This window comes from Trypanosoma cruzi, genomic scaffold (genome assembly GCF_000209065.1).
Source record: "Trypanosoma cruzi strain CL Brener 1047053516699 genomic scaffold, whole genome shotgun sequence".
Taxonomy (NCBI): Eukaryota; Euglenozoa; class Kinetoplastea; order Trypanosomatida; family Trypanosomatidae; genus Trypanosoma; species Trypanosoma cruzi.
This window is the reverse complement of record NW_001849572.1, coordinates 317,392-341,322: the sequence shown is the minus strand read 5'-3', so window position 1 is coordinate 341,322 and position 23,931 is coordinate 317,392. Positions and strand designations below refer to the sequence as shown.

Sequence of the window (23,931 nt, the reverse complement as noted above, 5' to 3'; positions counted from 1 at the left end):
TGGGTGCTCACTCCGTGTGCGTTGTGTGGTGGCCGCGGGTTTTTGCCATTTCCGTGGGGCTGTAGCGATGAGCTGGGGGAGATGGTGGTGGATGTCTTCTCCTCCTGCATGGTGGGTGTCTGCTGGCGTTGTGTGCCTTCCTTGCGTGGGTGCCGTCTCGTGGTGTGTGAACTGTGCGGCTGGGCCTGCTGCCCTCTCCTCATGTTGTCTGCTCTCTCTCGCTGTATCCGCTGCACTCCGTCCCTCTCCCTCATGTTCCATTCCTTTTCCTTCTGGCTCACGGATCAGCTCACTGACTCCAGCGACTCCACTGCGGGTGACGATGACTGCGATGGTGACGATGGTGACGGTGCGGCTCCGTGTGGTGTGCGCCGTGTTGGTCCCTGCGCTCTCGTGCTACTGCTGCAATTCTGTATGTGTGACGGCAGCTGGGAGTGCTGGACATGTATCTGGTGATGCGGATGCGGTGGTTGTGCCGGTGGATGTGCCGTGTGCTCCGAGTGACGGCAGCCCGAGCTATCGCGTGTTTCTATGTGCGTGTGTGTGGGCGTGGAAGAAGTGTTCTGCTGCCGGTGCTGAGGCTGACTGTGAGAATTATACTTTCAGTGGCTTTGATGTGCGCATGCATAGCAGGAATGGTGAGCTGGGTGCTGTGTGCCATGTGGCCAATGCAGTGCACACATGTAGCAACTGTGCTGCCAGCTGTGCAACGGAAGAGGAAGGGGCCACCGTTGCCTTCACGATGAATGTGACGACACATAAATACGCCGGCCCTTATGAATTGTGGTGGCGTCAATTTTCCCCCGATGGAACCATCCATCCGCCTGCACGGAGCGGCGATGCTGACCAGACGGGCATCTGTCAGTTGCCGCCACCCCGTGAAGGGAGGGATGACACAAAACCTGGTGGGACAACTGCGCCGCAAGTGAATGCTGAGCCGTCACGTCAAAACGAGGATTGGCGACAGTCTGCGGCGGCTGACGGACCCAACACCGTCGTCCAGAGTCCCGCATCCAACACGGCGACCAACACGTCCGAGACGAGGCCTGAGTTTGCCACCAATCCGAGCGAAATGATGGTCCCGAATGCATCCACGAAGAGGCCTTCCTTTGCCAACGGTCCGAGAATATTAGTGGCGTCGAATGCATCCGGGATCATGTCTGTCACTTATGGCGGCAGGGAACACGTTGCTGCGGATAACACGTACGAGGTGAGTGAGCGCAACGCCACTCGGCACAAATCTCCTTTCCTCCGAAAATGGCGTTGCGGGCAGTGGATTTGTTGCTGAGGGTGATGCGGGCGGATTGAGTGAACGCAATGCCTCTGGACACGAAAACCACAATTACGAGAATTCACCGCGCAGTATTCCGGGAGCGGCGTGAGTCCCGACGACTGCTTTGCCCTGCTCTACGACGCGAAATTGACACTGCGAGAGTTAATTGTTGACAGCACTGTGCGTGTGTGCATGTATTGTGAGTTGTTGCTTCTTCTGGGATTGTGTGGGGTTGTGGCGGTCTTTTGAGCCAAAGAGTGTGGAATTGCGACTCCTCACGGAGAACATTTGCCGCGTTCCCTGCGTGTTTTATTTCATTATTTGCATTTTGCTGTTGTTTTTCGTTGTTCTCCTGGAATGATAAGCAACCCTTATTTATTTAATGTTTGGTCGCTGCACACTGTCATGGGTGACAAGTTTTTTCCTCTTTGTTCTGTTTTTTGTTGCCCACACGCGGTGCTGGCGTCACTGCTGTGCGTCCCACGGACTGCACGAAAGGAGGAGCGGAGGAACAGGCGGGATGCCGCAATGAAGTGTGAGGGATGTTGTGTGGGCTGGTGGAATAGTGCAGGTTTTTTTATTATTATTTTAATTTCCCTTTTTTATTTTTATTTTGGGAGTCATGCCGGACTCTCACTTTTTTTTTTTTTTTGGTAATTTCCTGCGGCTTGTTTCTGTTTGTGCTGTGCTCAATGTCACTGTGTGTCTCTGTTTCCCGTTGAGTGTCCCTCTGCTGGCCGTGCTGTTGACATGCCTCCATTTGCTTTTCTTCCCGCTAGGAGCATCGATGGTCCGCGACGATGATTTTTTGTGTTCCCATTGCGATGGCACGAGGGTGACTGGGCGCCGGCCTGCTGAGTGCACTCGGAGGGAGCGGATGGTGTGCGCCGTGCCTCACTGTGAGTGTGGGTGCCAATCCGTCGGAGAAGAGAAAATTGAAGGACTGCGGTATTTACTTGTATCCTTCCCGTCCCTCTCGTTGCCGCCGTGCGTGTGTGCTGTGCGCATGGCACTTTACTGCGGTGCGACGTGGATGGCGTTGCTTTTTCGTGCCCTCGTATGTCTGTTGGGTTTCTCCTCTCCATGACACCGTCCTTTTGTGTGGGAGGGTGGACGGAGTGGAGATGTGTGATGGTGGCCGTTGTTTCCGCACATTCGGATCTTCCACACACATTGCTCCTGTCAGCAGTCTCTTGCAGCGCCCATGCCGTGGATTGAGAGGATGTGAGGGTCTGCTCCAAGCACAACGAGGACAACAAGATGCGGTGCATGACGGCCAACCTGATCCGCGTGTGGTTGCAGCGCATGGAGCACGTGCGCCAGTACGCGTTGGGTGTTGCGCTCATGATTGGAGAGGAGAGGCGGCACGACATTGTGGCGCTGTGTGTGTTGTGGCGGCCGGGGCATGCCGGCGATTGTGAGGGACGTGGAGTACACGGAGCTGCTGGACTGAGGGAGGAGGTGGCGGACGTTGCGGCGCAGCGGGAGCGCTTGACGGACTGCCTGTGCTGGGAGGGGCGCGTGTTGAAGTGAGCGTGGCGTGCCTGTGAAAGCCTGAGGAGAGGGAGTAACAGTAATAGTGACTGTGGGAGTGTGAGGAACGGTGCACGGCGAGGAGCGCTTCTTTTCTGTTTTGATTGTTGTTGAACCGCGCTCACCTATTTGTGGTGGTGGCGCGTGACTCTCATTGCTGAATGGGACGGTGTGTGGCTGTGCGACTTGTCTCTCCTCTTTTGCTTTCACTCTGCGCTGACGGGGTGTTAGTTTGTGCTGAAGGCTGCACGCAAGTGAGAGGAGTGATGGCGATGATGATGACTGGCCGTGTGCTGCTGGTGTGTGCCCTCTGCGTGCTGTGGAGCGGTGCTGGCGGGATTCATGCGAGAGACATCGAGAACAACGCAGGGGGAGGTTGTGTGACTTCTGGAGTGTTCGAAGGGAAAACATCGTATTTGGCGAGCGGTTGTCATAAAACCACGCCGACGCTGCCTTTGCGGTCAGCGTTGCCCATCGCTGCCTTACAAGCCGATAACAGAGAAGAAGAAGGCTCTTCTACAAAAGGGCCTCATTTGAGTTTAAATGGAAAGTTGGGTGCTGGTGGCGGTTCCCCTTCGGATTCCTCTCCTCCTGGTGATACTTTTTTATCCTCTACTCCCTTTGAGGGTGGTGTTTCGACGCCTCACAAGAATAATTCATCAGGAACAGGTGGGCAGTCAGATGCAACATTGTCCCCAGGGTCCAACATGGACGCACTGAAGACGTCAAACCTCGAGGGAGATCAAGAGACCATTAATAAAAAGGATAAAGCAGCCGATTTGTTGAATGGTGAGGATAAAAGTAAAAATGAGGAAGTTCAGGGCCGCAGGGCGACGGAAGGTCATTCCCCTGACACATCCGTCACAAAAATATTACCACCACCGCCACCTGCAGCAACACAACCAGGGCAAGCACCAACGTCACAAGAGCCGCCGTCAGCACAAATAACAAATGAAACAATTAAACCGGAGGATTCAGCAGGAGGAGACATCACACGAGTACAACCAATAACGCCACAAAGGCCAGAAGAAGAAGAAGCAGAACCCGCACCCGCAGGAAAAACTCCGGAAGAGAAAGAAAAAGGTACCAAGGAAAAAGAGGTTGATGAAAAAGATGAAAAAGAACATGAACAACCTCAAGCGCAACAGCAACAACAAGTGCAGTTTGAACGGGAAAAAAAAGTACCACCGCTTGCCTCACCTCTAGGGGGATAAGTAACGCAAAGGTCACTATCAACCGTAAGGTCACAGGAATTGCAACAGGAGCGCCTCACCGCCGGTGCAACAGAGCACCTGGAAAAAGGAGTCCCTTCGGTTTCTACGCAGAGTACATCAAATGGAAGAAACAACTCACCATCGCAATCCGCTACTCCAATTGCTGATGTTACTGCTGTCACAACTGAGGCAGACAAGGAGAAGGCGAAGTCTCGCAACGATACTGAATCCCCAGAAGCGGCAGTAACAAAACGAGGCCAAAAACATGAAAAACCCACAGAAAATGACAAAAAATTGACGACCGATGAAAACGCTGTTGGTAGAAATGATACGGGGACCCATGACGACACCGACAGCAGTACCGCAGCAACTACAGCTGTGGGGACTGACATTGGCACGGAAGAAACTCTGCCCACCAATCATCCGAGCCAACCCTCCACTGAAGGCGCCAGACAACCCGGAAGTACTTCCGATCGTGAGGCTACATCAACCAACAAATATGATACAGTCTCTCAGAATGCAGGATCCACAACAGCGCCAACCACAAACGCCACAACGGGTGACACGGCGAAGAAAGGCGACAGTGACGGCAGCACCGCGGTTTCCCACACCACCTCCCCTCTTTTGCTTCTTCTTGTTGTTGCGTGTGCGGCTGCGGCTGCGGTGGTGGCCGCGTGAGAGTGAGTGAGAGAGAGCCGTGCACCGCCCACACACACACTCGTCCTTCTCTCTTTCTCTGTGTGTGTGTCCCCTTGCATGGACTCTCGCCCTCACCTCACCCCACGAAGCACACACATAATGTGCCCATTGTATATATGCATGCACACCCATGCAGGCCCGTTGGTGCTCTCTTTTGCACGACACGCACTGCTGCCGTCCTGCCTGGCTGCATGGGCGGAGCACCGTAACTGTTTCTGTTTTGTTTTCATTGCATTGAGTGGGCGACCTCCCTCTCTCTCTCCCTGTGTGTGTGTTTTGCTTTACGGGAGCAATGAGAGTGTGTGCGCTGGTCGTCCCACGCTTCGGCTTCTTGTTTTGTTTTTCATTGTTTTGTGGTTGAGAGCACCCATTTTACTTTTTGAACGGCGGCATGCTGTGACAGCGGACACTTTAATCTTCTCTTCTTATATTCTCATATTGTTTCATTGTTTCAAAAGTGTCACCCTCTTGTATTCTTGTCGGGCCACCAGGTTTTCTATACGCGTGCCATGCGTCAGTTGATCCACGTCACCCCGCAGCCACCAGCGCTGCTGTTACTTCTGCTTGTGATGATGTCTGTGATGTGTTGTGCATGCGGGTGCTTTGCTGTCACCCTGACGTACCCTTTCTCCCTCTGACAAGGCGATGCGTGCCGCCAGCGCCAAGTTGATCTCGGCTGTGGCGAATGACGTGTCCTTTTGGAGCAGAGGGTGCGTCGCAGGCACACACCGTCTTTGGGAGGAATGGATGGGCGCCCATCCGCATCAATGTTTCGACAAGGGACCTGGATGATGCCAGGAAGTATTGCAGCTCAGAGCGGCATTACGCAATGGATTCATTGTGTGATAATTGTGACTGTAACGATGACGTTTTTTTCTACTGAGAAAAGGAAATTTTTCTTTTTGTTATACGTTGCGGCCACTATCCTTTGATAGGCTGAGGACTGTCCGTAGAAACGTGGCCAGGTTTTCCGCCCAAAACGGTGCTATCGTGCGAGAGGGGGTTATCCCACATCATGTGCGGCAGGGCCTCCCGTGGACCATCAGGCGGCTCAGCGGCTGGTGGTGGTTGCAGCAGAGGAGTGGCTGGAGGGCTATGGTTGTCATTGGAGCTTGCAGAGGTGCTTTGTCCGTTTTTTGCCCGTTGATACGCTTGACATTTACGGTAGTGACCTGAAAAGCTTGCACTCCGCGGCGATGCACTCGCTCAGCCCTCGTGCCGTTTCGTCACGGACAGGCGTCACCACGTCTGGGGTCGTGCGTCGTGGCGTGGATCCAGGATGACGTGGGTGGTGTGCCAGCAGTGCTGACAGGCGGCGGTGGACCAGTCCTGCGCTCACCCCTAGCAGCATAGAGAGCAGCGGGAGTGGCCGGCAACTCTCTCTGTGCGGATGCGTCCTTCCCGTGTTTGCGGATGGGAATGTTGTCCCCCGTTTCCCAGGAACATCGCAGGCTGCCGTCAGAGAGGTGTTGATCATCTTTCTGTGAGAACCGCGGGCAGCGGGTACAAGATGGTGCAGAAACGTACTCAATACGCCGCCGGAACCAGGGGTCAAGCCAGGCAAGGAGTCGCGGATGGCGAGTCAAGCGCACACGGCGTGAAGAGTAAATCTATATCGCAGTCACCAGGAGGCGAACGCAAGCACAAGTGTGCAGACCGCAGTGGGGATCGCAGCACGTGCGACTCGGACAGTGTGACGGACGAGCGGTCTGCCTGCTGCCAAGGCTGAGCACAGTCGCAGTCCCAAGAGTACCGCAGCACAGCCGATCCCAGTGAGCGGGGACGTGGTGCCGCCATGCCTCGGGGTATCACAGGTCTGGGCTCCAGAGGGTACCAAGCTGTTTCGCACGGACCTCTAGCTGCATGGAGAAGCCACGACGGAGGGCATGATTGCAGTACTCCCGTTTTCGGACAACTTCATCTCGGGCAGTCTTTCTCCCGGTGAGGCTGTGTGCGCGTTCCATGCTGCCGCTGCAACACACTCGGCATGCTCCATTCCGTCCGTACTAATTCCTCTGGAGCTTTCACGGCTGCCGCGCGGTGTGGTGCGACTTGCCGCCCGTACGGTGCCTCGGTGCATCCCCAACCATGTGGTCACAGTGGCCAGAGGCGTTGCACACGCCGAGGTGGATGCATTCCAGTCGATTTCACGCAGAACAACAGCGACATGTTTTCGTCGTGGCAGCATGCGTGCCAGTTGCGGGATGTCGTCCTCCGTCCCTGCAGTGTGGGATGGCAGATGGTGGTCCGAGGCCATGTAAACGGGTGGACGTTTAGTGGGAGACACGCAGTACGCGTTGCGCAGTCACGTCGGGAAACAAGACGCTGCGGCCGCTGATCCACGTTGCCTGTGCCGGGTCATCGGACAGCTCAGAGTCCATGCCGCTTGGGGTGGCGGCGAGGTCCTCTACTGCCGTCGTGGATGGTGAGCGACCGTCACGCAGCTCGTAGTGTGAATTCAGGTCGCAAATAACCGCTGCGGAGCCTAAGCAACGAATGGTGCTCGCAAAGTGAGCAGCGTGGGCAATTTCCGGGGAAAGCTGCATAATTGCACCACGTACATGCTGGGGCTGGCCGGTGGGCACACGCGGAAGGCGGTGGCCTCCAGGCAGTTAGTGCCAGGGAGCGACAGGCGCTCGCACGGCAAGGTGTGGCGCACCAGAATGGCAACGCCACCACCGCGCCCAGTGCAGGCCTGAAGAAAGTCATTATGGCCAGAAACTTTTGTCGCTACGTTGCTACGGTCATTTATTTCCTGGAAAAAAAACGATGTCAGTTTGATGCTGCTCCCATCGCGCAGCAAATGCAATCTTTTTTACGGACGAGAGGCTTGCAATGTTAAACTGCCAAATATTGATGTAGCCATCCTCCTCGGTGCCAGGGTTCTTGTGGACGTCACCGCAACGGGTGATATCAACGGAGCGATCGCTGCGAAACGGTCGTGCAGTTTTGTCCGACAGCCTGCAGGCAGACCGCCTCACCTCCCCGCACCGGGCATGGCGTGGAACCTTCTCGAGGGGTGGAGTCGTCTTCTTCTCCGTCGTGCTCGCAGCAACGCCCTGCTGCGGAGTTCCTACATGCAACCAGAGCCCCAGCACCGCGACAAGGTGTGGACCCCATCGCCGGGGCCAGGAGAAGCCGCAGTGCCCCCTGCTCTCATCAGGGATCCTTCTTGACGTCTTGATGCGGACAAGCGCCCATCGGCTCTTACAAACGACGCCGCACACCTGCGACACATCCTGCGCTGTGAGGGGCACGACCCTCACCACAACCGGAGTCGCCCACGCGCCGTCGGTACGCACGGCATCGAAAATAAAAAAGCAGGGATGCGTCAGGGTGACAGCAAAGCATCCGCTAGCAATCACTTCGCACGCATCACCACAAGCAGCACCAGCAGCGCTGCAAGCCACGGGTTAACGTGGACCAACTGACGCATGGCGTATGTTTAAAAAAAAACTTAGTGGCCTCACAAGGACAAAAGAGGCTGACACTTCAAAACAAAAAAAACGATATGGGAACAATAAGAGAAGAATAAATTGTCCGCGGTCAAAGCACGTCGACAATAAAAAAAAAGCGGAATGGGTGCACCCAACCACAATAAGACAAAACAATAAAACAAAAAAACAAGAAGCCGAAGCGTGGGACGACCAGCGCACACACTCTCATTGCTCCCGTAAAGCAAAACACACACACACAGGGAGAGAGAGAGGGAGGTCGCCCACTCAATGCAATGAAAACAAAACAGAAACAGTTACGGTGCTCCGCCCATGCAGCCAGGCAGGACGGCAGCAGTGCGTGTGGTGCAAAAGAGAGCACCAACGGGCCTGCATGGGTGTGCATGCATATATACAATGGGCACATTATGTGTTTGCTTCGTGGGGTGAGGTGAGGGCGAGAGTCCATGCAAGGGGACACACACAGAGAGAAGGACGAGTGTGTGTGCGGGCGGTGCACGGCTCTCTCTCCCTCACTCTCACGCGGCCACCACCGCAGCAGCCGCACACGAAACAACAAGAAGAAGCAAAAGAGGGGAGGTGGTGTGGGAGACCGCAGTGCTGCCGTCACTGTCGTCCGCATTTGCAATAGCTGTGGTTTTTATTGGTGTTTCTTTTTGATTGTCATCTTTATTTCCATCTTCTTGTGCGGATTCTTTTACTTCACCATCAGCTGTTGTATTTTTATTGGAAATCTCCTCTTCAGTAGCCTTGTCAGGGCCGTTACTGGCGGCAACACTTTTTGCTGATGAACGTGATGTTGGAGTTGATTCGGCATGGCTGTCAGATGTTCCATCCTGTTGTTTGTTTGTGGTGACAGCACTGTCTTCTTTTATTGACTCACCATCGGATTCCAGGCCGCGTTGAGCGTTTTGTACTTGTTGCACTGTATCGAGATTTGCAGAGCCGAGGTCTTCATTTTTTACTTGTGGCGTTGCTGCTGCTTTTAATGGTGACGCTGCTGCTGTTGTTGTTGCTGCTGGTGCCGACGATTTAAGCACTTGTTCCTGGTTGGAGCCATCATCAGCAATGGGCAGTTCTTTCGCCGGTTTTTCATTTAAAGTTCCTGCTGAGTTTCCATTTATTGTCGTTGGTGGTTCTCCCGGAGGTTGTGGTGGTCCTGGTGGTGGAGGAGGTGGTGGTGGTGGTCTTGCATCTTCGCGTGTCTCTCTTTCTTCCTTTCCATCTTTGCCGTCTTTTGCATCCTCGTCTTCCTGTTTTTGATCTAAAGTTATTTGTTTAGGCAACACAATAGAAGCTTCAGAAATCTGTGGCGTCTGCTCATTTCTTATTGTTGAAACTGCTGATTCTTGTCCTGAATTCACCGGTGATGCAATACTTTTTCCGGACGCAGGAACCCCGCCAGTCCTTCTCTGGTCATCATTGCCCGTGGAGGCATTCCCCTTTTCAGCAGCAACCCCAGAATCGGCCACCGACACAACCGCCGCAGCACCGCACCATAGCACGCAGAGGGCACACACCAGCAGCACACGGCCAGTCATCATCATCGCCATCACTCCTGTCACTTGCGTGTAGCCTTCAGCACAAACTAACAACACGTCAACGCAGAGTGAAAGCAAAAAGGAGACAAAGAAAAGTCACCCAGCCACGCACCGCACAGTCACAAATGGCAGCAGCCCAGCAGCAGCAGCGCACACACACCATGAGGCAGTTGAAATCAGTGAAAGGGCAAAAACACACAACGCCCCGCAGCAAGTAAACAGAAAAAACACCCAAAACAATTAAAACCAAAACAAAAGTAATCAAACAGCAATAAAGCAAAACAGTAAAAAAAAATGCGCCCAAGTGCCTCCAGTGCGCATGCACCTATCCTCAACAGTGCGTCCACGCAAACAGTTGTACGCGTGTATATGAGTGTGACTGAGACGCGTTCAACGTGGCGGATGTGGGAAGCATCGCGGAGCACACAGCAGGTCAGCGGAAGCAAACAAAGCAAAAACGATCATCATAATTACTCTTACTTTATACATCGGACCACAGTAGAAGTACACATGTCCCCGTGGCTGAGTGCTGGCACGCACAGCCCACGCTCCCTTTTAGCCCACAGCGGTGCACGCCAGCGCGGATGCGGCGAGCAGCAGCGGGGCACACACCCACGCAGAGCTGCTGAGGCTGCCGTCGATTTCACGAAGATGTGACGGTGCGCGGGTGGTCGTCGTGGTTGACGCCTCTGTCGCAGCGGCCCTCATCGTGGTAGGCATCGTATTTGGTGTCTGTTCCTCAATTGAGTTCTCTGGCGCAGCAGCCTCATAGTTGGTTCCATTTTTGTGTCGGAATTACGTGGTGTCTCTCCCGCACTTGCAGTATCTTTTCCCTTCATCGCAGGGGAGTTCTTACTTGGTGCTGGCGCAGCAACCGGGAGAGTTGTTCCTCCTGGCATGCCTAATGGACCTGTTGCTTTTGTCGTATCATGATTCGTACTTACTTCCGTTGGTGGAGAGGGCGGTAAACCGTGTCCAATTGTTTGCTGTTCCTTCCTGGAAACGGTTTCTTCGTGCACCGTAATGGAATCACTTAGTGACTGATCCGTTTTGTTCTTCAACCGTGTTCCGTCTCGCGTGCCAGACTCAGTGGATCAGTCATGCGTAAGTGTCGCACCTATTCCTTCAGGAAACAAAAGACGGTAGACTGGAGTCTTCATTATCGTTAGCTTTAATTTTGCCTGCATTCTTTGGGCCATCCTCAGTTTGTTTCCTTGGCACAGGAAGAAGTGGACTGGGGCTTGCAACACCTTCTTCACCTGCTGTCACGCACACGGAAGTGCAGCAGCAGCACGAGAGCGCAAGGAACTGCACGGCGCACACCACACGGAGCCGCACCGTCACCATCGCAGTCATCGTCACCCGTAGTGGAGTCGCTGCAGTCAGTGAGCCGATCCGTGAGCCAGAAGGAAAAGGAATGGAACAAGAGGGAGAGGGACGAAGTGCAGCGGATGCAGCGAGAGAGAGCAGACAACATGAGGAGAGGGCAGCAGGCCCAGCCGCACAGTTCACACACCACGAGACGGCTTCCACGCAACGAAGGCACACAACGCCAGCAGCCACCCACCATGCAGGAGGAGAAGACATCCACCACCATCTCCCCCAGCTCATCGCTACAGCCCCAGGGAAATGGCAAAAACCCGCGGCCACCACACAACACACACGGAGCGAGCAAACCCTCACACCAGCCACACGCGCCAGTGGACCCTCATCCATCCATGACGCGGCAAAAAAATTTCCTGCCATCCCGCCCTCAATGGGACACGGAGCCCAACTCAGCGCAGTCACACGCGGTGCATCACACCCGCAGGAAAAGAGACTCGGGCTGCGCACTCCCTCTCCTCCCTTCGCCTCATGGCCACGGAAGAAGACAACAGCCGCCACACGCAACTGCCAGCATGCACTACAAAAGGAGCATTCAAATCCACTGCAATGTGCATCTTGTGTGTGTGGTTGTGTGTGCCTGCGGAAACACAAAGCAAATAAGTAGAAAAGAGGGAGCAGAGTATGTGGAGAGACGCACAACAAAAATGTACAGCAGAGACGCGTGGCGGAAACAACGAGAAGAAGACCGCTCAAACTCATGACCGCACTGCAGCCCAAGCAGCGGCAATCCACACAAGATTTATTTAAAACAAAAAGAAAACCATCCCCTTCGTCTTATATAAACCCCATCACACAAAATAATTATAAATGAAAAAGAAATCGTCCATTACTGTTTCACACAAATTTAAAAATCGCCTGGCTGCCGTGTGGCCACACCAAACTGTCTGTATATATTTTGCCCGAAAAGAAAATTGAAAAGATGGTTGCGTGTGCTTCAACCGTCTGACCCTCCATGTGTCCGCACATCGTTTATATTTCATGGAGTCATCTGCGTGTTGCTGCTCCCCTCAGCCCTCTCATCGGCGTGCGAGTGCGGCCCGCAGAGCACAGTCACTCGTGTGTGTGGGGACTGAGAGAAGCACGCAGACATGACGGGAGTCGCGTCTCTCCATCGGGAGAGTGAGCGCAGCAAAGGAAAAGAAAAATCATCAGGAGGGAGAGAAATGCTGACAGGACTGCCAGCGCGTGAAATGAACACGAAAAGCAAAAAAAGAAAAACACGGCGGCAGGGTGTGGCTGTGTGTGTGTGGCGCTGCGGGTGTCTGCCCGCACTGGCCGCAAAGAAAACAAAACAAGAGGGAAAGAAATGTGTGCTCCGCCCCACCGGCCCTCGCCGCACGCCCACACGTCACGGCTCCCTCAGCGCGCCGTTCGTCGCGGCCCCTCCTCATGCGTGCAGCAGGCGAGGCGCACAGGGCCGTCGTCATGAGCGTGTCGGTGGGTGTGCGAGTGGAGCAGTTGGGCGGGAAACACACGGCACCCCTCACAGGAAGAGTGCAGAAGAAACAATTAAAAGAGGGAAGAGTAGAAATGAGAAAAAACGTCCATAGTGATTGCCCCAAAAGCAAAAAAGAGAAGAGATGGGGAGTAAAAGATTAGAAAAAAGAAAAAGAAAAAATTAAAGAAAATTAAAACATCAAAAAATGAAAAAAACTCACTATGCCCCAAAGGAAGTAAAAAACAAGGAAAATGAACACAAAAAACAAGTAACAACAAAACAACAGCAGAAAAAAAGAAAGAAAGTAAAAATAAGTAAAAAAACAAAAAACACAAGGAGCTGCAACGAATGGCTCCAGTGTGCATGCACCAGCTCACACAGAAATGCGTCCACTCAAGCAGTTGTGGGCGTGTCGTGCATATGAGTGTGTCTGGGATGCGTGCCAAGTGACGGATATGGGGAGCAACAACATGGAGCAAAAAGCAGCGCAGCAGAAGCAAATGAAGCAAAAAAAAAAAAGCAATCATTATTTTCTATTATTTATTACGTAAAAAAAAACAAAAGAAGCGCTCAAATCCCCTGTGGCTGAGTGCTGCAACTTATAACCCGCATGCAATTCTTCAGCCCACTATCCCGTACGTGAGCGCAGCAAGAACAAGCAGTGGCAGGGTATGCAGATGGGTGTTATGGAAGCAGGCGTCAGTTCCCACACTGTTATCCAGCGCGTTCGTTGGGGGCGCAGAGGAAAGGGGAGCCGGCATGCTTGCCGCCGTAGAATTTCCTTCACCGGAAGCAGTGTCGGTGGTGTTGGCGGCGGTGTCCTCTTCGGCGCCTCCCGCTGCACCCCCGTCCTCGCCGTTCTGGGACAACTGAGTCGGTGGCGCAGCAGCACTCTCTTCCTGCAGCTCCACTGGAGGGTCATGGGAGGAGTGGCCGCCTCTCTCTGTGAGCTTTGGATCTGGTGGGGATTCGGGTGCAGCAGAAGCAGCAGAAGCAGAATGTGCAGCGCCTTGAAGTTCACCAGAGAGAGCGGAATCCGGTGCTCCCAAGGCCGCAGCAGAAGGATCCGTCGTGGCCGAAGCGCCAGCAGCAGAGTTGGCACTAGCGCCGCCTGGAATTGCAGGTAGAGGAGGAGGGACATCCGCAAACTCAGCGACAGCAGGAGAAGATTCGGAATTTGTTGTGGAGGAGTCAAGAGAATCCTCGTGTTCTTGAGACCCCGGAGTACCTGCTGCAGGAGGTTTGACCAGACCACCTTCAACGGTGGCGGCCTTCTCCACGTTACGCTCCCACCAACTCTCCAGGATGCTTGGAGTGGGCGTATCGACGTTGATTGTGAAGACGCCATCCTTCGCACTATCTTTGGCGCGCGTCTGTGAAACCCCGGACGCACAGTTTCCGACGCCCATGTCGCAAATCACCTTACCCACACCAGTAGATAAGTCCGTGCAGTTGTACCACAGTGACTTCCCACGGAGTTGCCAACGCCCAACTTTGCCACCAACATCCGCACACTCTGCATCCACCTGAAGCACCTGCGGCTCCTCCTCATCCCCCGCGGCAAAGACGCACGAGCAGCAGCACAGCAGTGCCAGCACCAACAAGACACAGAACACACGGCACATCAGCATCAAAACCATCGCTGTTGAATAACGTGGATTCGATCTACAGGAGCATGAGAAAGGAAGTAGAGAGCGACAGCAGCTACACCACGCACAGCCACCGCATTGTAATAAATGGCAGCAGCCAGAGGAAGCGCACACCAAAAAAGACAGACGGAACCATTACAACTGCAAAACTCGCACACCTCCACACAAACCAAAACTTAAAAAGGCGGAAAAAACAAAACAAAAAAGAAAAATGATGGGAGTCCAACAAAACTCCCAAAACTTTTAAAAACATCAATGGGGCAGCACTTTTATTTCTTATGCTAAGCAGCACAAGACAACCGTGTGTGTCTGCGTATACATATTGCCCTCACCAAGAAGAGAAATAAAATTAAAAAAGATCGTCCTGTTCCATATGGCCACACAACATCCTTCACATTTCATGCGGCATCCGGCCTGTTCCTCCAATCCTCCTTTCGTGCAGTCCGTGGGACGAACAGCAATGAGGCCGGCACCGCGTGTGGGCAACAAAACAAAGAGGGGGAAACACTTCGCTCATTACAGTGTGCAGCAACCAAACATTAAATAAAGAAAGGGTTGCTTATCATTCCAGGAAAACAACAAAACCAAAAATAAGTAATTAAAAATTAACACGCAGGGAACGCAGCACATGTTCTCCGTGAGGAGTCGCAATTCCACACTCTTCGGCTCAAAAGACCGCCACAACTCCACACAATCCCAGAAGAAGCAGCAGCAGCACCCAATACACGCACACACGCACAGTGCCGTCAACAGTTAACTCTCGCAGTGTCAATTTCGCGTCGTAGAGCAGGGCAAAGCAGTCGTCGGGACTCGCACCGTTTCCGGAATACTGCGCGGTGAATTGTCGCAATTGCGGTTTGTTCTCCTGTCCAGAGGCATTGCGTTGAGTCAATCCGTCCGCATCACCCTCAGCAACAAATCCACTGCCCGCAACGCCATTTTCTAAAGAAAGGAGTTTTTTGCCGAGTGGCGTTGCGCTCACTCACCTCGTACGTGTTATCCGCAGCAACGTGTTCCCTGCCGCCATAAGTGACAGACATGATCCCGGATGCATTCGGCGCCACTAATATTTTCGGACCGTTGGCAAATGAAGGCCTCTTCTTGGATGCATTCGGGACCATCATTTCGCTCGGATTGGCGGCAAACTCAGGCTTTTTCTTAGGCGTGTTGGTCGCCGTGTTGGATGCAGGACTCTGGTCGACGGTGTTGGGTGCGTCAGCCGCGGCAGACTGTCGCCAATCCTCGTTCTGACGTGACGGCTCAGCATTCACTTGCGGCGCAGTTGTCCCGCCAGATTTTGTGTCATCCTTCCCTTCACGGGGCGGCGGCAACTGACAGATGCCCGTCCGGCCAGCATCGCCGCTCCGTGCAGGCGGATGGATGGTTCCATCGGGAGAAAATTGACGCCACCACAATTCATAAGGGCCGGCGTATTTATGTGTCGTCACATTCATCGTGAAGGCAACGGTGGCCCCTTCCTCTTTCATTGCACAGCTGGCAGCACAGTTGCTACATGTGTGCACCGCATTGGCCACATGGCACACAGCACCCAGTTCACCATCTCTGCTATGCATGCGCACATCAAAGCCACTGAAAGTATAATTCTCATGCTGAGCCTCAGCACTGGCAGCAGAACACTTCTTCCACGCCCACAGACACACACACACACACGCGATAGCTCGGGCTGCCGTCACTCGGAGCACACGACACATCCACCGGCACAACCACCGCATCCGCATCACCAGATACATGTCCAGGACTCCCAGCAGCCGTCACACCCACAGAATTGCAGCAGCAGCAGCAGCACGAGAGCGCAACTGCCAGCATGCACTACAAAAGGGAGCATTCAAATCCACTGCAATGTGCATCGTGTGTGTGTGTGGTTGTGTGTGCCTGCGGAAACACAAAGCAAAGAAGTAGAAAAGAGGGAGCAGAGTATGTGGAGAGACGCACAACAAAAATGTGCAGCAGAGACGCATGGCGGAAACAACGAGAAGAAGACCGCTCAAACTCATGACCGCACTGCAGCCCAAGCAGCGGCAATCCACACAAGATTTATTTAAAACAAAAAAAAGTCCCCTTCGTCTTATACAAACCCCATCACACAAAATAATTACAAATGAAAAAGAAATCGTCCATTACTGCTCCACACAAATTTAAAAACCGCCTAACGGCCGTGTGGCCACACCAAACTGTCTGTATATATTTTGCCCGGAAAAGAAAATTGAAAAGATGGTTGCGTGTGTTTCAACCGTCTGACCCTCCATGTGTCCGCACATCGTTTATATTTCATGGGGTCATCTGCGTGTTGGTGCTCCCCTCAGCCCTCTCATCGGCGTGCGAGTGCGGCCCGCAGAGCACAGTCACTCGTGTGTGTGGGGACTGAGAGAAGCACGCAGACATGGCGGGAGTCGCGTCTCTCCATCGGGAGGGTGAGCGCAGCAAAAAAAAAAAAAATCATCAGGAGGGAGAGAAATGCTGACGGGACTGCCAGCGCGTGAAATGAACACGAAAAGCAAAAAGTTAAAAACACGGCGGCAGGGTGTGGCTGTGTGTGTGTGGCGCTGCGGGTGTCTGCCCGCCCTGACCGCAAAGAAAACAAAACAAGAGGGAAAGAAATGTGTGCTCCGCCCCACAGGCCCTCGTCGCACGCCCACACGTCACGGCTCCCTCAGCGCGCCGTTCGTCGCGGCCCCTCCTCATGCGTGCAGCAGGCGAGGCGCACAGGGCCGTCGTCATGAGCGTGTCGGTGGGTGTGCGAGTGGAGCAGTTGGGCGGGAAACACACGGCACCCCTGACAGGAAGAGTGCAGCAGGAAACAATTAAAGAGGGAAGAGTAGAAAAGAAAAAAACGTCCATAGTGATTGCCCTCAAAAGCAAAAAAGAGAAGGGATGAGGGAGTGAGAGATGAAAAAAACAAAAACAAGAAATGTAAAAAACTTAACGCACATAAAGCAAAAAGTGAAAGTTAACACATAAAAGTTATTTAGGAAGAGAAATTCATTGCCAGGTGTGTGTGTCGGTGCAGCGGAGGTCGTAATTGTTTTCATGCGGCAGCCAGTCACTCCTCACACATCCGCAAACCCCCACAGTCCCAACAGAAGGAGCAGCGATGGCAGCAGTTCGCTACCACGCACAGTGCCAGCATCACCTGTTGCTTCTCCAGCGGCATGGGAGTTCGAAGCCGCCGCCTTCTCCACACTTCCCTCCGATGTATTCGCCGGCGTTTCTTGTGTAGTGGCAGATTCCCGCACCATCGTATTTTTTTGTGTTTCACTCTTTTGTGGAGACTGCTGCGAGGTCGTTTGCTCCACTGGAACGTCAGGAAGTTCACCTGCAGGAGCCGCCGCATTTTGATCCCTTGCCACAAATGGATAAGCAAGTTCCGCTGATGGTTCCTGATCCGCTGATGGTGAATCGGCATCTTCTTCCACCTCGGCATTCCCACCTGAAAAAGTCAACGGACGGTTGTACAGCAGGACGTTCGTCACGGTCACAGACACGTCTTCTTTGCTCCCTGCACTGCTTCCATCCCCTCCAATGTAGAAGTGGGAGATCCCTTTCGAATCCGTATTATCCAAGCTACGTTGCACATCCCCACACACACGCTTACCATCGACGTACGCAAAGCCCTGGTTGCCGTTCCGTAACACAATGGCCACTTGGTACTGTGTCCATGTCTCCCAAGTACTTTTGAGCTTCTTGATCTTGCCGTCACTGCAAAGCACCCACCACTTCTTTTCACTGTCATATGACAACTCCATAAGTTTGTCTTTACCCTCCAGATGCACACCCATCAATGGAATGGGGGTATCTCCCTCTGGCTCACCGTCAATGGACACCGTCGCCACAAGAGTGAAGTTGTAGTTCGCGAAGTGGTACAGCTGATTCTCCCCCTGCCTGCCAACGGGCCACTCCGCCCACGCTCCCTGGAACGTCACCCCATCAAAAGCCTCTGTTGCCCCACCTTTATTATTTACTGTGGCGTTCACCCCGAGGTACTCGTCCCTCCATGTGTTCTCAGAGAAGTTGCCGGACAAAAAGCCAACCAGCCCATCCGTGATCTTAACAGTAGTGCTGCAGGCAGGGATTGTCAGGTGAGGTATCCTCCTCAGCAAGTAAGGTGGTGCACAGCTGGGAGACAGTGTCGTCCACTTCCTTCCACGTCTTCAGCACCTTCTTCACCCGCTGCAGCTGCGCAGTCAGACGCACAGTAACCATATCATGTGATAGTTTGTGATTAACTTTCTTCTTCTTCTCGTACAGTGCAATCAGCTCCTCCTGATTATTATTATCTCCACCTTTGTACAACAGGGAGCTGGTGGTGACGTCATCATCTTCCCCAGATACCGGCCCAATATCAGCAATGTGCGTGTTGTCCGTCAGCCAAAGATGGAGTTCACCCTTTTCGTTTTTTTCTTCCTTACTCGAATACACCGGCAGAGTGACGAGCATCACTTTTTTATTATCATCAATCGTCGCTGTGATGAACCCGCTTTTAACGCCCTTCTCAGATCCCTCGTCGTTGCCCCACACGCGCGAGAGTGTCCCGAGTGCCTCCGTCCACGAATCCCCCTTGTCACCGGACTCGTACACCCTGCGGCGGCCATCATCACACGCAGTCATCATCATGAGTTTGTCCTTCCACTCCACGACGGAGGGATCACCGCAGCCATCGGCAGACATCCCCTTCGACAGCTTCCAACTCTTATTATCCGGGAAGTATATGAACAGAGAAAAAGTGTATCCCCCCCCAGCTGTATTTTCTTCATCCGCCTTCCCCGTCCTATACTCCTCGCCTTCCATAGGGAACAAAAGTGTACCGTCCTCCATCTTAACACCCGATCCACCGCTCCCAAGCGGTGCTGTCACATATCCATATTGTTCGGTATTAGAAGTGATCGGGAGAGCGTCAACATCAGTCCAATAAATTCTTTTGTTACGGCCATCCTCATCAACACTGACGTTCCCTCTCGCCAGCAAAAGTCCCCATTCATCTGTTATATCCTCCCCAGTAGCGGCGTCTTCAAGGTCGTAGGTTCCAACAAGCATGTAAACATCACTTCCATGCACAACTGTTGTTGGTTTACTCACATGTGCTTGCGCTCCGCTTTCAGAGCCAGACCGATCCACTGCTTTGTCGGGGCATCCCTCTTTTCCAGAAGAACATTCCCCCAGTACTTGTGTCTTCATTTTATTTTTATCCAACTCCTTGCTTGTTTGTTTATCAGTCCACTCCAGGAGCTCCGAGGCAATGCCAGCAAAAACGCCTCCTACCTCCCTCGTGAACAGCGCCTCGGCAACGGCAAACACATCACCATTTACCTGAACAAGACTGGGAAAAAAGAGCAAATTCACCGTTCCCTCATATGTCGTGTCTCTCCAAACAAACAATTTCCTCTTTGGAATTTCCGAATCTGTCAGCGTCTTCTCAGTGGATGCAGCCCCACCAGTGTTGCAGCACATCATCACAAAGAGAAGCAGCACCGCTGAATAAAAGAGATGCCGGGACATGTTGGGCCTCTGCCGCTCACTCTCTCTTCCTTCCCTCCTCCTGCCGCTGGATCCGCTCACGCGGCGACGGTTGTGTGTGCGGGGTGCCTTCACTGCAGCAACACGTGAGAGCATATAAATATGTGTGCCTGTGGGCGGTGTGTGTGCTGTTGGTCCTTTCGGAGACGTCAAATTTCACAGTAGCGATTCGCGTTTGGTATTAACTTCCTTCTTGGAGGGGAGCAACAGACAGCAGCGGCAGAAAGACAGCACAACAGCGGTGCACACCGCCACCACTCACAGCGAACCACAACATCACCATCCCCACAGCCATTACTCACCAGCACCTCTCAACAGCATAAAAAAATTAAGAAAAAAAAATGAGCAGCTTCCCAATGGGGACCGCAGGCCACGGTCCTGCAAATAAGCCAAGCAACAGGGAGCCACGAGTGCAGTGAGGAATACCAGAGTTGCACTGCAACGGCACGGCGGCGTGACACCCCGTGGGGAGCATCGATGCAGACCAGCAACACCGACTGCAAGAAAAGTTGCTTCTCCCGCTGAGCAAAAAGGAAAAACAGCCTCAGCAGCCCAATAGTGAGAGGTCGCCTGCACCTCCTCGCAGAACCTGCAAGCTCTGGAGGCGAAAAGATGCAGATGACGCTCTGCTGCACGCATGACGACCGTCGCACCCTTCACAATGGCAATCGCATCCTGTGGCACCACACGCCGCAGCGGATGCGCACAGTCTCCGTCTCCCTCACTCCTGCCCCTCTCACTGAATACACATTGGTGGCCGTGGCACACTCACCGACATGTCAGAAATCACTTGTTTTTCTTCTTCCCCCGCACATCGCACAGCAGCACCGCCAAACGCATTTCACTCCTCCCTTCGCGGATTCTCCTCAGACACGCCTCCCGCCACATACATCAACCCACAGGCACGCAGTTCGTAAACATCACGCTGCTGCCCCGCGTGATGGAGCCGCACACACACCAAAATGGCACCCCGCTACTCGGCGCAAGCAGCGTCTGGACACACAAAACAGGTTGCCCCAGCAAACGACAGCTCCCTCCAAGCAGTGAGGCAGGACTCGTCAGCAACAATCAAACAATCAGCCCTTTGTCTCCTCCTGCCGCCATGCACAAGGTTCTGCCCGCCCCATACATCCTCCGTGGGGCCCGGACTCTCAATGAGCAGACAACACACTATGCGTTCCTCGACTCAACGAGAAGCCCTCTGAAGATTCTCAGCCAGTCGTCTCCCCGGGCTGTGCATGGAGAGCACCACGGCAAGAATGCACAGGAGCTTATATGCAGAAACCCTCAACTCATTCCGCGTCAATGAAGAGTGTGGCACCAGACATGCGTTTCACAACAATGTCGACTTGTTCTTCCCTGAGAAGTCTCCCATACACACTGCACGTGATCAGAGTAAATAAAAAAGCAACGCCTCCAGTCCGACCGTCATTCCGCGGTGGAGATCAAAGCACAGTCCAAAAAAATGCCGCAAATCATCATGTATTCCACACAGACCATCCGCGACTCATGAGGCAAATGCACAGTACAGAAGAAGAGTCATGCTCACAAACACGCAACGCACAGACAAAGAGAGAGTTGGGAGAAGCAGCACTAGAAAAACCTCAGCCAACGACAAAAGAGCTCGTGGGTGCTACGTCCAAAGCCATTCTTTGTGAATGCAAATGACAATAACAACAAACAACGTGAAGCACCTGTCAGGCGCCACAATATGGGCCACAGACACCACCCACTCACCCATTCACTCTTCCTCCTCCCAATGGTGTGGCCCTCCTTCACCTCCACAAACAGGTTTGCCTCTCAGTCATGCGAGCCTCTAACGCAAGCACTCAAGATGTGTTTCGGTAATCCAAAAGCCAACACCTCTGACCAACAGAGGAAATGCTCGCAGAGGCCACACGGCTCCTCAACGCAGCCTCAAGCCCTCCTCACGACTCTTCAATGCGATGGAGAAGAATACAGACGGCTCTCGTGCCACAGATGGCAGCCAATGGGAACGGTGTCCACATGCAGAGAATGCCAAGTTGTGAAACAGGAGAGGCAAGAGGAGTGCTCGCAGTGGACGTCACCTGCCACGTCTGAAGTGCATCGTCTCATTCGTGCAGCGGGGAACCAACGACACGGTTGATGCGGTGGCTGCCCGTGTATGCACCTCACACTCGGGCCAATGAACGCTTCAAGGAACATCCTACCAAAAGTATACAAATCGCTGTGCAAACAGTAGCAATTCTTGCCAACGTCCCAGCGGCCGCTCTTTTGGCGAGGCTCCGCTCTCCTTCTTCCTTTTCTCCTGTGTGTCGCCCTCGTATGGAGTGAAAACACCCTCCACGTCTGGTGTCATCAAGTGCCTCCAAAGCATAAAAAGAATATCTACAGGGGCCGCTGGCCGGATCCTAAGTTTATAAATAACAGAAACCAAACAAGATAGGAATAAGAAATGAACGAATGGAATAAAAATGGGGATTCACCGTATCCTCAAGGTCTAGCAACAAGTAAGTGTACATTAATGTATGCATACTTTGTTAGTCACCATCGTGACCCAATCACTCTATTCGGATTGGACATATATATATGTAGGTGTGTGTATTCATAACTTAAGAAGTGGCAGACTTCGGGCTCCTCCAGCCACAAGAACCCGTCGCAAGGGTGTGAACCAAAAAGGGAACGGGTGGGAAAATAAGAAATAAAAAGTTAGTAAAAAATCCTTCTTGCCGCTATCGTCTCCCTGCTCCCTTCAATCACCGTCTTCCAAAAGTATTCATGCGATAGGAAAAGGATCGTACAGAAATATCTCCGTTTTCTCAGGGCATATTTATTTAGGCGGCCACTCTCTCCCGTGAGCATCCTCCTCGCAAGCTCCTAATAAAAACATAAAGATATATTTCTGTGGGGTTCTTTTCCTATCGCATGAATACTTTTGGAAGACGGTGATTGATGCAACCGAAGGAACCGATAACGTCAAGACGAATGTTTTAATTCTTTTTATTTTATTTTTTCCATCCCAGTAACCTTCTTTTTTAAGTCCCCACCCTTGCGACGGTGTCTGATGGCTGGAGGACCCCAAAGTCTGCCACTTCGTAAATAAGAAATATATTTATGTATGTATGCATCCAATCCGAATGCAGCGTTCAACATGTCGCAAGAGTGGGGCCACCATAATGCATAAATATATAAATATGCGGAGCAAACAGCGAGGATTTGGCGAACCCACTGCCTCTCCATTTACTCATTCCTCCTTCCCGTCGTATTTTATTCCTTTAGAAAATTTGAAGATCCGGCCAGCAGCCCAGACGAGTATTTCTTCCTTTCGCTTTCCTGTTTGCGTGTGTGCCACAGGCACGGTTTGATTCAAGTGGCATTGGTGCCTCCACGCCATCACATCCTTCTGCTGCCGCATTTGCGGGGCAATTGGGTTTGGGCATCCAGAGCACACACACACACACACACACATCCGCAGAAAAACCATAACTTGCATCCCTCCCATCCGCAGCCAAAAAGGCTCCTCCATTGAGCCACACGGAGACAGGGTCAAGGGGGAATTAGTTTAATTTCTCTCTTTATTGGTGGCTGCTACGCGAAGCAACAGCAGTCGGGGAAAAAAAAAAGCAGGGAACAAAAGTGAACAAATAGGTATGACAAGGAAACACCCAATTTTTTCCTTTTTTACTTCGTCCGGTAACGGTGCACGTTGCCTGTGAAATTTGGTGCGCACGACGGCAGGGGGTGCGGCCCCCGTTCGGTGAGAAGAGCATTAAAAGCCGTGTCGCGCCCTCGCGCCGCCTCAACTTCACACCAGACTCCAACGTAAGGGCCCCAGCAGCACTAGACTCCGGAAATGAATTCACAGCAGCCTCTACTAGAATTGGGGTGGCCTTTATCCAACGTTGACGCATGAAATAGGTTCAATGCGGCCACAAGAAAAATAACGGAGGCTTTTGCCGCCGCGTAGTTGAAGGAAATGTCATCGCAGAGCAACTCCTCCACTAGAAGACGAATGGAATCCTGTCGAGTGGACGTGAAACTCGTCAGGCTGGGGTACGTGGGCACATTAACAGCCCGGTAAAACAACTCCTCAAAGACAACGTAGTATACACGTGAGGAGAGAAGAACACGTGGCAGGGCCACGTTGTACGATAGGCCTATCCCTCGCAGCCGCTCTCGTGCCAAGTAATCAAAGGAACGATTGCATTGACACCGCTCCATTGTTTTGC

The 23,931-nt window shown here is 52.9% G+C and overlaps 5 protein-coding genes and 3 pseudogenes across 5 annotated transcripts, besides 19 other annotated features; 2 read left to right on the top strand and 6 right to left on the bottom strand.

The window, feature by feature from the left end:
• Positions 1 to 1,066: part of a sequence feature (areas not merged during assembly with more than two copies in the genome that could not be assigned to a particular haplotype) that runs on past the window's edge.
• Positions 68 to 1,288, top strand: Tc00.1047053510279.100 (uncharacterized protein; the record flags this gene model as incomplete). The annotated part of the gene is made up of 1 exon (XM_815984.1): positions 68 to 1,288. The coding sequence occupies one exon, from the start codon at positions 68 to 70 to the stop codon at positions 1,286 to 1,288; it is 1,221 nt and encodes a 406-aa protein (XP_821077.1).
• Positions 1,067 to 1,481: a sequence feature (haploid, Esmeraldo-like haplotype).
• Positions 1,482 to 3,245: a sequence feature (heterozygous, Esmeraldo-like haplotype).
• Positions 1,848 to 1,888: a microsatellite.
• On the top strand, positions 3,073 to 4,698 carry Tc00.1047053510279.90 (annotated as a pseudogene).
• Positions 3,246 to 5,249: a sequence feature (haploid, Esmeraldo-like haplotype).
• Positions 5,250 to 8,970: a sequence feature (areas not merged during assembly with more than two copies in the genome that could not be assigned to a particular haplotype).
• Tc00.1047053510279.70 (uncharacterized protein) lies at positions 6,575 to 6,976 on the bottom strand (the record flags this gene model as incomplete). The annotated part of the gene is made up of 1 exon (XM_815983.1): positions 6,575 to 6,976. One exon carries the CDS (start codon positions 6,974 to 6,976, stop codon positions 6,575 to 6,577), a length of 402 nt encoding a protein of 133 aa, XP_821076.1.
• Tc00.1047053510279.60 (mucin-associated surface protein (MASP), putative) lies at positions 8,693 to 9,727 on the bottom strand (the record flags this gene model as incomplete). Its single annotated transcript, XM_815982.1, has 1 exon — positions 8,693 to 9,727. The coding sequence occupies one exon, from the start codon at positions 9,725 to 9,727 to the stop codon at positions 8,693 to 8,695; it is 1,035 nt and encodes a 344-aa protein (XP_821075.1).
• Positions 8,971 to 9,427: a sequence feature (haploid, Esmeraldo-like haplotype).
• Positions 9,147 to 9,201: a microsatellite.
• Positions 9,321 to 9,362: a microsatellite.
• Positions 9,428 to 9,653: a sequence feature (haploid, non-Esmeraldo-like haplotype).
• Positions 9,654 to 9,850: a sequence feature (areas not merged during assembly with more than two copies in the genome that could not be assigned to a particular haplotype).
• Positions 9,851 to 10,797: a sequence feature (heterozygous, non-Esmeraldo-like haplotype).
• Positions 10,271 to 11,071, bottom strand: Tc00.1047053510279.50 (annotated as a pseudogene).
• Positions 10,798 to 19,528: a sequence feature (areas not merged during assembly with more than two copies in the genome that could not be assigned to a particular haplotype).
• Positions 12,670 to 12,862: a sequence feature (T-rich).
• Tc00.1047053510279.40 (90 kDa surface protein, putative) lies at positions 13,160 to 14,179 on the bottom strand (the record flags this gene model as incomplete). Its single annotated transcript, XM_815981.1, has 1 exon — positions 13,160 to 14,179. One exon carries the CDS (start codon positions 14,177 to 14,179, stop codon positions 13,160 to 13,162), a length of 1,020 nt encoding a protein of 339 aa, XP_821074.1.
• Positions 15,097 to 15,939, bottom strand: Tc00.1047053510279.30 (uncharacterized protein; the record flags this gene model as incomplete). Its single annotated transcript, XM_815980.1, has 1 exon — positions 15,097 to 15,939. The coding sequence occupies one exon, from the start codon at positions 15,937 to 15,939 to the stop codon at positions 15,097 to 15,099; it is 843 nt and encodes a 280-aa protein (XP_821073.1).
• Positions 17,255 to 19,816, bottom strand: Tc00.1047053510279.10 (annotated as a pseudogene).
• Positions 19,529 to 20,291: a sequence feature (heterozygous, non-Esmeraldo-like haplotype).
• Positions 20,292 to 23,931: a sequence feature (areas not merged during assembly with more than two copies in the genome that could not be assigned to a particular haplotype).
• Positions 22,305 to 22,581: a mobile genetic element.
• Positions 22,694 to 23,019: a mobile genetic element.
• Positions 23,149 to 23,170: a microsatellite.